Source organism: Pongo pygmaeus, chromosome 10, assembly GCF_028885625.2.
Source record: "Pongo pygmaeus isolate AG05252 chromosome 10, NHGRI_mPonPyg2-v2.0_pri, whole genome shotgun sequence".
Lineage (NCBI taxonomy): Eukaryota > Metazoa > Chordata > Mammalia > Primates > Hominidae > Pongo > Pongo pygmaeus.
Genome location: NC_072383.2, coordinates 46,884,980 through 46,897,175, shown reverse-complemented (window position 1 = coordinate 46,897,175; position 12,196 = coordinate 46,884,980). Strand labels below are relative to the sequence as shown.

General features: G+C 49.3%; 1 protein-coding gene across 1 annotated transcript; it reads right to left on the bottom strand.

The window, feature by feature from the left end:
• Window positions 1-2,864: 2,864 nt before the first annotated feature.
• On the bottom strand, window positions 2,865-10,924 carry LOC129009403 (tubulin alpha-1C chain). Its single transcript, XM_054442246.2, has 4 exons — window positions 10,724-10,924; window positions 6,244-6,466; window positions 5,940-6,088; window positions 2,865-3,948 (listed from the first exon to the last, which is right to left on the bottom strand). Exons 1-4 carry the CDS (start codon window positions 10,724-10,726, stop codon window positions 2,974-2,976), a joined length of 1,350 nt encoding a protein of 449 aa, XP_054298221.1. The 5' UTR covers window positions 10,727-10,924; the 3' UTR covers window positions 2,865-2,973.
• Window positions 10,925-12,196: the final 1,272 nt, after the last annotated feature.

Genomic DNA, 12,196 nt, shown 5'->3' with positions numbered 1-12,196 from the left:
GTACAGAGGTAAATGGAGGGGGCTGCTCCTGGCCGGGGTGACTGGCCCCAGGGAGGATGGGTGAGTCAGGCTCTCCAGGTTCCACCATGTCATTCTAAAAGCCGAACGGATCCTATATGGGCACCCTGAATCCTATTCTCAGGGCACCCTGCTTGGGAAATGCTGGTGTCATGGGGTGTCACACTCGCCTAAGCTTTGTGATTTATCTGCTCCTTTTCATACATGGGTGTCCCATTCCCATTTCCTCCAGTGCTTGCACTACGGCAATCGGCAGATCTCCTGGTCTGGGAAGGTCTCCAAATCTCCTCTGGCAGATTGGCCGGCGTCTTCAAGGTTCACCTTCATTCCAGGCATCCCACCCCACTCCCCTGCCCAGGCTGCAGGAAGAACCTGGCTCGTGGCTGAATTTGTGCTGGGGTCTTACCTTGCCCCGAAGGACATAAAACCGTGGTTGCTCTCGACAAATGCTATATAAAACCATCCTGAGCACATAGTTGAGGCATCTCAGGCTGCAAAAGCATGCTGTGCTATGCACGCAGATATAATATATACATTAAAAAAAAATTTGAAACATTAAAAAAAAATTTAAGGGAAAAAAATTTTTTGTCCCTTAGGCTGGAGTGCAGTGGCACGATCTCAGCTTACTGCTACCTCCACCTCCCAGGCTCAAGCAATCCTCCCACTTCAGCCTCTCAAGCAGCTGGGACCACAGACGTGCACCACCATGCCCAGCTCATTGTTTGTATTTTTAGTAGAGACAGGGTTTCGCCATATTGCCCAGGCTGGTCTTGAACTCCTGAGCTCAAGTGATCCACCTGCTTCAGCCTCCCAGAGTGCTGGGATTACAGGCGTGAGCCACGGTGCCCGGCCAAAAAAATGCTCGAAATAGACAGGGTCTCACCCTGTTGCCCAGGCGCTGGTCTCGGACTCCCAGGTTTAAGCAATCCTCTCACCTTGGCCTCCCAGAGTGCTGGGACTGCAGCTGTGAACCCCAGTGCTGGCCTTAAACATGCACATCTTTCAGATGCAATTTTCAGAGCAAAGGGGCTAAAGTGAGCAATGGGTAAGGGATACAAAACACCTTTGGGAAAGAGATGGTAACTGGGTACACATCAGAATAAAGTAAGTCACGGAGGAGAGGTGAGTATGTCTGCAACTCTGCCCCCAGGGCCCGTCTGCTACCACTCATTAGGCATTCCCACTCAGGCAAGCACCAAAGCACCAAAACCGATTCCTCCCTTCTGCACGAAGCTTGACCTTTTGGTCATTGTCCTTTCCCATTGCTTAGTTCAACTGAGTACCAGGCACCAAGCTCTCCAGCTATGTATAACACTCATGCCCCTTCACCCGTCTGCCCCCAAGAACCACGGTCCTCCAACAGGTGCTTGGAAAAAAGTCCAAATCAGAGAACTTACCCCCTCCAATCTTTCCTACACATACATATTACTCCTACTTCAAATAATCTCCATGACATACAATTGGGTCAAATACCAATACCAGAAAAACCGGTGACTGTTATTTTGTCTGACATTTCCACTTTCTCTAAACAATAACCCCTTTAGTATGAACCATCTTTGCCATTGTAGGTTTTAGCTAAGTATGGAATAAATCACGATTCCAAGCCCTTCTCATGTGACTAATACTTTATTAAAGACTGACAGCAATAGTTCTGGCAGTGTAGTAGCAAATCTAACCCTTTGCTACTGTACATGTGGTCACATCAGACCAACAGCATCATTTGGGAGGTTATTAAAAAAACGTATCTAGGGGCCAGGTGTAGTGGCTCACTCCTGTAATCCCAGCACTTTGGGAGGCCGAGGCAGGATTGCCTGAGCCCAGGAGTTCAAGGCCAGCCTAAGCAACATGGCAAAACTCCATCTCTACCAAAAAAAAAAAAAAAAAAAAAAACAAGAATCAGCCAGGCATGGTGGAACACACCTGTAATCCTGGCTACTTGAGAGGCTGTGGTGAGAGGATGGCTTAGCCCAGGTCAAGGTGGGGGTGAGCTATGATGGTGCCATTGCACTGCAGCCTGTGCAAGAGACCATCTCAAAGAAAAAAAAATTAAGATGTGTCTGAAGCCTCACCTCATGCCTATAGAATTAGAACCTGCATTTTGTTTTTAAATTTGAGAGTCAGGGGTCTCCCTCTGTCACCTAGGCTGGAATGCAGGGGTGCAATCATGGCTCACTGCAGCCTCAACCTCCTTGGGCTCAGGTGGTCCTCCCACCTATAGGCAGGTGCCATCACACCATGCAAATTTTTGTTTTGGTAGAGATGGGGTTTCACCATGTTGCCCAGGCAGGTCTCGAATTCCTGGGCTCAAGTGATCCACCCAACTTGGCCTCCCGAAGTGCATGAGCCACCAGGTTGACCCCAAACCTGCATTTTAATATCTACAGGTGATTCACGTCCATTTTAGTTACAGAAGCACTGGCTCAATCTGAACCCATTTCCTCACTTACAAAATGATTCTATAGCCACTTAATTCAGGCCCAAATTAAACAGATAAACCAAGAAGCTGGGCAGTGGCTCATGCCTATAATCAAAACTTTGAGAGGTTGAGGCAGGAGGATCACTTGAAGCCAGTTCAAGACCACCCTGGGCAGCATAGCAAGACCCTATCTCTACAAGAAATAAAAATAGCTGGGCATGGTGGTGTGCACCTGTAGTCCCCAGCTACTCAGGAGGCTGAAGCAGGAGAATCACATGAGTCCAGGAGCTCGAGGCTGCAATGAGCTATGTATTATCATGCCACTGTACTCCAGCCTGGGTGACAGAGCAAGACCCTCAAGTCAGGTGGTTCATCTACTAGCCTCATACATCCAACTTTAACTGGATCAAGTATTTAAGTCAGCTCAACATTTAAAATGGAAACATCACTTTTATTAACAATTTAGGGCAATAGACACATTTATAGAACAAAAATAAGACAGTTCTAAGACAATGGAGTGTAAAAGCACAGCACACAGGTTAATACTCTTCACCCTCATCCTCTCCGTCAGCACTATCTGCTCCAACCTCCTCATAATCCTTCTCAAGGGCAGCCATGTCCTCACGGGCCTCTGAAAACTCGCCTTCTTCCATCCCCTCACCCACATACCAGTGAACAAAGGCACGCTTGGCATACATCAGGTCAAACTTGTGGTCCAGGCGAGCCCAGGCCTCGGCAACAGCTGTGGTGTTGCTCAGCATGCACACAGCTCTCTGTACCTTGGCCAGGTCTCCACCAGGCACCACAGTGGGAGGCTGGTAGTTGATGCCAACCTTGAAGCCAGTGGGGCACCAATCCACAAACTGGATGGTACGCTTGGTTTTGATGGTGGCAATGGCAGCATTGACATCTTTGGGAACCACGTCACCACGGTATAACAGGCAGCAAGCCATGTATTTACCATGCCGAGGGTCACATTTCACCATCTGGTTGGCTGGCTCAAAGCAAGCATTGGTGATCTCTGCTACAGTAAGCTGTTCGTGGTAGGCTTTCTCAGCAGAGATGACAGGGGCATATGTGGCCAGAGGGAAGTGGATGCGGGGATAGGGCACCAGGTTGGTCTGGAATTCTGTCAGGTCAACATTCAGGGCTCCATCAAATCTCAGGGAAGCAGTGATGGAGGACACAATCTGGCTAATAAGGCGGTTAAGGTTAGTGTAGGTTGGGCGCTCGATATCAAGGTTTCTACGACAGATGTCATAGATGGCCTCATTGTCTACCATGAAGGCACAATCAGAGTGCTCCAGGGTGGTGTGGGTGGTGAGGATGGAGTTGTAGGGCTCAACTACAGCTGTGGAAACCTGGGGCGCCGGGTAAATGGAGAACTCCAGCTTGGACTTCTTGCCATAATCAACCGAGAGACGTTCCATGAGCAGGGAGGTGAACCCAGAACCAGTTCCCCCACCAAAGCTGTGGAAAACCAAGAAGCCCTGAAGACCGGTGCACTGGTCAGCCTGCAAAATAAAAAAGTTTCATTTTAGTGTTGCGAGACATTTGGTGAAAACTGCAGAGGACTTCGTCCTTGAGCAGAAAAACCTCTGCTAAGACTATTTTAAGATGAACTATTTCCTCAGGCAGAGGAATCACAAGGTCTGGGCTTGCATACAGGGCTCAAGTTTTGGTAACTGGGAGGGCAGCCTCTGGTTCTCTTGCTGTGGCCACAGAACAGGGCAGTTTCTTAGTTGGAGAGCTCCTAAGGGGCAGGCCCAGGACCACCAGCCTGGTACAGTAGATGTCTTGTAAAGATTTGGCAGCTGCTTTCTGAGGTGGAACAACAGAATAGCCAAAGTTCTAACACCCTGGTGCTGGAGTCAGGCTGTGTCAGGATCCAGCTATACCAGTTCCTTACTGTATGACCATATTCATTTCTCAGTTCTTCCACTGATTAAGTGAGAATAGTAATCTACCTTAGGTTGAGAATTAAATAAGTACTCAGCATAGTGCTTGGCACAGTAAGCACCCAATATATGACACTAGGTACCAAGAAGCCCATTCATTTTGGGTAAAGTGACACAACCACAATTCCATGAGACCTCAGATTGTTGGGGATTTCTTCCACCTAACTGGGCTATTTCAGTTAGCAAACTGCTACTTTATGAAGGAATGATTTTGACCTTCCAAATAAAGTATTCTATTGTAAACTCTTGCTTCTCCAAGTGATGGGCCTCAGATTTGTGAACATTCTCTACTCCGCTCCCTTATTAGCCTGTGGGTCCACAAACTACATGAGATCAATGCACACGGCAGACTCTTGCCTACCATATTACACCAGTTAAGCCTCCTGTGAGCACAGTAATGCCAAGGACAAATGCAATTGTTTTGGTAGGCAATAAACCTCGCTCCAGAACCCTAAAAATAGCTACTAGGTTTATTTGTCCCTAAAGGCAGGTCCTGATTTTCCAAGTCAGTGCTTATAACTAAAGCTTAGGTTTTTTTTTTTTTTTTGGAGATGGAGTCTCACTCTGTCACCCAGGCTGGAGTGCAGTGGCGCGATCTGGGCTCACTGCAAGCTCCGCCTCCCAGGTTCACGCCATTCTCCTGCCTCAGCCTCCCTAGTAGCTGGGACTACAGGCGCCTGCCACCACGCCCGGCTAATTTTTTGTATTTTTAGTAGAGAGGGTTTCACCGTGTTAGCCAGGATGGTCTCGATCTCCTGACCTCGTGATCCACCCACCTCGGCCTCCCAGATCTGGGATTACAGGTGTGAGCCACTGTGCCCGGCCTAAAGCTTAGTTTTTAAGCATAGGAAACATTAGTCCAGTTTTGCTGGGAAGACTACGTAAACATCTGAGGAAAGTATGAAGCCATGAATGATAAGGCCATTATTTTTTAGAATGGAACAGTCATGTCTGGGCTTAATACAATGTGATTTTCTTGACAAGTTACTCTGCCCAGGCCATCATGCTTGATATCTGATTACTTACAAGCTGCCCACATGCCTAAGGAGCAAAGAGTCATCTGATTGCCAGGCTCTTAATTAAAGTGATCCAAACAGCACACTTCATAAGGAAGCTCCCGACTCCACTTTCAGCTGTACTGGAAGTTTCCAGTATTGGCTGTTTCTTGTCAGTGTGACACTGGCTTCTTGTTCTCTGAACTTTCTGTATTGACATGAAGGAACCAGCCCAGATTTTTAAAAAATGACTTTGATCAATTAGTTATATGTAGAAGTCAGCTACCTCCTCACTCAGTATGACTAAAGATGGCCTCAAAAGGAATGTCTCAGCTTGAAGCAAAATAGGCTAAAGAGCACTTACTCCTACCCCATAGTTGTCCCATAAACCCAAGATCATCTGGTTCAGAAATCCAATTAATTTAGTGAACAGATACATTTTAGTTGCAATGCAAATAGTCTCATTTTAGTTGCAAAGAATGATCTTTGTAGTTTGGTCTCAGAACTGCAAAAGAAACTCTCATCCCACTTTATTTAAAGTACTATACTTACCAGCTTGCGAATTCGGTCCAACACGAGGTCAATGATCTCCTTGCCAATGGTGTAGTGCCCTCGGGCATAGTTATTGGCAGCATCTTCCTTGCCTGTGATGAGTTGCTCAGGGTGGAAGAGCTGACGGTAGGTGCCAGTGCGAACTTCATCTGGAGAAGATGATGGGGGAGGAGCAGGGGGGAGGAGGAGGAGGGAGGAAGGAGGAGCGGGGAGGGAGAGTGGGTGAGTGACCAGTGGAGCCCCCAGGACAGACCTCCTGTCCCAGCACCCTGGGATCTCACTTGGGTTACTGAGGTCAACTCACCAATGACTGTGGGTTCCAAGTCTACAAACACTGCCCGGGGCACATGCTTGCCAGCGCCCGTCTCACTGAAGAAGGTGTTGAAAGAATCATCTCCTCCCCCAATGGTCTTGTCACTTGGCATCTGGCCATCGGGCTGGATGCCGTGTTCCAGGCAGTAGAGCTCCCAGCAGGCATTGCCAATCTGGACACCAGCCTGGCCAACGTGGATGGAGATGCACTCACGCTGTGCGAGGAAGAAAGAAAAATGTCAGGATATAATACATCAGATGGGACACTTAGGAATGATTCACACCTAATGACTGATTAACCTTCAAGACAGATAACTGGCTGGGCGCAGTGACTCACGCCTATAATCCCAGTACTTTGGGAGGCTGAGGCAGGTGGATCATCTGAGGTCAGGAGTTTGAGACCTGCCTGGCCAACATGGCAAAACTGCATCTCTACTAAAAATACAAAAAAAAAAATTAGCCGGGCATGATGGCGCACACCTGTAGTCCCAGCTACTTGGGAGGCTGAGGGAGGAGAATCACTTGAACCCAGGAGGTGGAGGTTGCAGTGAGCTGAGATCACACCACTGCCCTCCAGCCTGAGTGACAAGAGATTCCATCTCAAACAAAAAAAGATAACCATCTTTCAGCAGGCCACTCGGCTCAGGGACTATAATTTCAAAAGCAAAAATCTTTGAAGACCTAATTCAGCAAAAGTGCCTTGGAAAACCAAAGATGTGTTCATCAACTACTCGGCAAGACCAGACAGTTGCTTTGTAGCCACAGTAGATATGATTCCTTAAACTAAGGCAAAATTCCCCTTTCCAGCTCTGATTCATTCTCTGAATGATTGTGTAACTACTGAGCTCATTCTGGTCCCGCTTTAATCCTATTCTTTAGGAGACAAAAGCTTCTCTCTCCCTCCTTTAAAACCAGCTTAAACCAGCAAACTACAGCCATGACTCATGAAGAAAATGCTGGATAAGCAGCAGTTAGCTATATTTTAAAAACTGTGGTCAGAGACAGCTTTTTAACCATGTGGAAGAATCTAATCTATAGGAAGAACATTTTTCCTTCACCATCAAAACATCTCCGGGAGAGGGAAGACCATAATAATAAAGGCTAAAAATGTTACCAAGACTTTACTGATAGGTTAAGAAATTAGTTGTTTCTGGCTCACATCTGTAATCCCAGCACTTTGGGAGGCCAAGGTGAGCAGATCACTTGAGGTCAGGAGTTTGAAATCAGCCTGGCCAACATGGTGAAACATTGTCTCTATTAAAAATACAAAAAAAAAAAAAAAAATTATGGCAGAGCACAGTGGCTCATGCCTGTAATCCCAGCACTTTGGGAGACCGAGGTGGGCGGATCATCTGAGGTCAGGAGTTCAAGACCAGCCTGGCCAAAATGCTGAAACCCCATCTCTACTAAAAATACAAGAATTAGCCAGGCATGGCGGTGAGCGCCTGTAGTCCCAGCTACAGACAGGCATGAGAATCACTTGAACCCAAACCCAGGAGGCGGCGGTTGCAGAGATCTCGCCACTGCACTCCAGCGTGGGCAGCAGAGCCAAGACTGTGTGTGTGTGTGTGTGTTTCTCTCTCTCTCTCATAGATATATATTTATGAGGTGGACCAAGTTAATTTAGAAAGGCCAGAGGGGCCAAAGCAGAATATGGTTAGAAATTACCAAACCCACACCTCCTTAGTAAAATAAGGGAATAAACATAGAATCTGTACACACAGACTTAACAAGAAAACAAAAAGGGTGTTTGGCATTTCATCATAAGTCAGATTAGCCACTTTGGAGACTGGCAGAGCACTAAGTTCTCAAAGGGCCTGGTCTCATAAGCCAAGAGATAATAAAAACCCTAATTACTCACCTTTGACCTCCTTCCCACCTACACTCCCCATGAAACAATCAAGGTCTCTTGACCACATCAGCAAGTTCAGTATCACCTGGGTCGTCTACTCACCCAGCTCCAGGGGTGTGGGAGAACAGGAGTAGTTTGTTCTAATTAGCCCATGACTATTTACCATTGCATCATGTTTACCTCTTTGAGAAAAAGTCTCACTCTGTCGCCCAGGCTGGAGTGCAGTGGAAACTCCGCCTTCCAGGTCCAAGTGATTTTCCTGCCTCAGCCTCCCAAGTAGCTGGGATTACAGGTGCCCACCACCATGCCTGGCTCATTTTTGTATTTTTAGTAGAGATGAGGTTTCACCATGTTGGCCAGGCTGGTCTTGAACTCCTGACCTCAGGTGATCCGCCCACCTCGGCCTCCAAAGTGCTGGGATTATAGGCGAGAGCCACCACGCCCAGCATCATGTTTGCCTTTAACTGGACTTTGGAAACGCCCAAGCCCCAAAAAGCTGGAGATAACCAGATACCTGACCATGATGGCCCCCAGGCCCAAGGAGATAAAGCATCTGAGAAGATCCATTCATTCTAACAAAATGCTTCTTCTGTTTAAATGCTGCTTCTATTTTGCGCCCGCAATTTTTCTTTCATTGCTCAGTCTAAACTGCCTTCTTGAAGGCAGTCAGCGGCCACTGCCTTACCCTCCACTCTCCCCTGGCCACGTGGAGAAAGTGAGGCACAGGTGGAGTCAATTGGTCTAGTGTTAACTGGATAAGCAGCTCTTACCTCTTGTTAAAAAACAAGAAAATTTAACCAGTGTTCGCCTAAACCAGTCTGCTGCCGCTCTCCTGCTTTTTAAAGGGTCTCACTACTTTGTGAATAACACTTTTACCAGTATCTTTTTGGTATTGCTTGAAAAGAAGCAATAAGTTGTTACAGTGCGACATATACATGTATTTACATATGATTTTTATATTTAAATTCATATACGTATTTTTGAGATAAGGTCTCGGTGGAGTGCAGTGGTGCGATCTGGGCTCACTGCAGCTTCCACCTCCCGGGATCAAAAGATCCTCCCACCCCTGCCTACCGAGAAGCTGGGACTACAGGCGCGCACCACGACGCCCAGATAATTTTTGTATTTTTAGTATAGACGGAGTTTCACCGTGTTGCCCAGGCTGGTCTCGACCTCCTGAGCTCAAGCGGTCCTCCCGCCTCCCAAAGTGCTGGGATTACAAACATACGCCATAGCGCCCGGCCCAAGATAGTTGTTTTCAATACTTCTGGAAGCTTTATAGAAAACTCAAGTTACGTATAATTTCACGTTTCTTGAAAACTGAACCAAGAACACGTGGTACTAGTTTACTCTGGGGTTTGCGTTTTTTTTTTTTTTTTTGGACGTAGTCTTGCTCTGTCGCCCAGGTTGGAGTGCAGTGGCGCGATCTCGGCTCACTGCAAGCTCCGCCTCCCGGGTTCACGCCATTCTCCTGCCTCAGCCTCCCGAGTAGCTGGGACTACAAGCTCCCGCCACCACACCCAGCTAATTTTTTTTGTATTTTTTTTTTAGTAGAGACGGGGTTTCACCGTGTTAGCCAGGATGGTCTCGATTTCCTGATCTCGTGATCCACCAGCCTCAGCCTCCCAAAGTGCTGGGATTACAGGCGTGAGCCACCGCGCCCGGTCGGGTTTGCGTTTTTTTGAGACAAGAGTTTCACTCTGTTGTCCAGACTGGAGTGCAGTGGTGCGATCTCGGCTCAGGGCAACTTACGCCTGCTGGGTTCAAGCGATTTTCCTGCCTCAGCTTCCCGAGTAGCTAGGATTACAGGCGCGCGCCACCACGCCCGGTTTTTTTTTTTTTTTTTTTTTAAGTAGAGACGGGGTTTCACCATGTTGGCCAGGCTTGTCTCGAACAAGTGCTGTGATTACAGGCGTGAGCCACTGCGCGGGGCCAACTCTGGTTTTATAAGAAAATATCCTTTTGTGGACGTGTTTTTAAACCCGGCTTAAGAAAAAGCTTCAGCTGTAAACCAACCACTAGATTAACACCAGAAATGCAGGATTAGGCAACGTGAAAGTTAATTATTCCCTTCCAAGGAGGGGCCTGCCTCCATTCTCAGGTGGACTGGCGCAGTTGGAAACTCTCCCCAGGGCCGGGCCACAGGTGACTCAGAAGCGAGTCACTGGGCGCTGGAGAAGGGGAGCCAGGAAGTGCTGCACCGTCGGTGCGGGAGCGCACGAGGGCCTCCGGGGCCCAGTGGGTAAGGCAGTGGGAAGGAGAGGTCGCTTGAGAAAACGTGGGGAGAGATTTTTAGTTTAAGTTCTTGGAGGCCAATGAGCAGGCTCCCTGACCTTCCTCCCTAGGACAGTAGGGGGCCCTGCGGGGAAAGCCCTCACTAGGATCAAGAGGGCTTTCCATTTCCACTGATGGCCGCAACCGGGCCAGGTCTTCCGGCCCGAACTGGTGTCTGCCACGTGAACTCGACCTTCCAGCACGGCCACCACAAGCCAGGTTAACCGGAGGGGCCCGGGGCAGTCTGGAGCTGTCCTGGGCGCGGCCCGAGGTGCAGGCAGTAGTTCCCGGGCCCGCCGTCCCCTGGGACACGCACTCTTCCCCAGCCCCTAGGGACCCCACTCACCATGACTAGAACTTGAAGGGGTCTGCGGCGCTGAAGGAGGCGAAGGGACGGCAACAAGGATCTCCCACTAGCAGACTACTAAGGAGTCCGGGGGAGAAGTAGTGACAGGGTCGCCGGCCCCGAGGGGCCTTATATACCCGGTCCCCGGCCACGTGTCGGGAGGGCGGGCCCCGGACCCCGCCCCGTGCCGCTGCGGCCCCACCTTCGGGCTCTGGCCTGCTCCCGGCCGCACCCGCGGAGTGGGGGCGCGCGGCGTTGATTGGCGGATTCAAAAGTTCAAACCAAACTCGTCGGAAGAAGTCAGGAGCAGGAAGGGGAGGAAGAGGAGGAAGGGGAGGAAGGGCTCTGGGGCTGGAGAATGGGCCGGGACAGGGGTTGCGGGGCCGTCAGGTGGGCAAAACCCCAGCGAGGGGAAGCTCCAGGTGAGAGGGCGACCGTGCCCGGAAGAGAAGCCCTTACTGCACCGCCCCGGCCTCGCCTCCGGTCCCCGCGGCTGCGCTCCCTACGCCGCCGGGGAGGCGCTGACGCCGAGACCAGGCTGCGGGTTCCGCCTCGGAGTCCTGGCTGCCGGGCACCCCAGCTGGGCCCGCGGGCGCCCGCTCCCCTCGCCGCTGAGGGCTGTCCAGAGAGAGGGCTTGCTCCCCACTCTAGGTCTGAATCACGACGAAAGCGCCTTAAACTCTATTCCCACCTTTTTGGCTGCTTTTCCTTACGTCCTCTTTAAATGAGCCTTTGGCTCCTAACAGTCTCCGCCCGATAGGCGCAAAAGCAGTTTTTTCAGTTCATTAGGATAATGAATAGCTTACATTTTTTGATTGCTAACTATGCAGAGTAGTTGGCCTTTTTTTTTTTTTTTTTTTGAGACAGAGTCTCGTTCTGTCACCCAGGCTGGAGTGCAGTGGCGCGATCTCAGCTCACTGCAACCTCTGCCTCCCGGGTTCAAGCGATTCTCCTGCCTCAGCCTCCTGAGTAGCTGAGACTACAGGCGCGTGCCACCAGACCTGGCTAAATTTTTGTATTTTTAGTAGAGATGGGGTTTCACAGTGTTAGCCATGATAGTCTCGATCTCTTGACCTCGTGATCCGCCCGCCTCGGCCTCCCAAAGTTCTGGGAATACAGGCGTGAGCCACTGCGCCCGGCCGAGTAGTTGGCTTTTCATATCACATGATCACATTTCATCCATATGACAAACTCTATGAATTATTATCCCCAGTTTACAGATGAGGAAAGTAGGGCTCCGAGGAATTAAACCCTTCAACACGAGCTTGTACTGCTTCATACTAAATGTGCCTCTCTGACCATCTCTGCCAAGGTTTCTCAGAAGCGCCTTTTATTTCTGTTGTTTTTGTTTCTCTGCAACTCTATCACGTTATCTTAGCTCATGAATTCCTTGACCATCTCTGGGAGATACAGAGTTTATGGAAATATTGAGGGAACAAAAGTGAATTTTCTGGCCGGGCACGGTGGCTCATG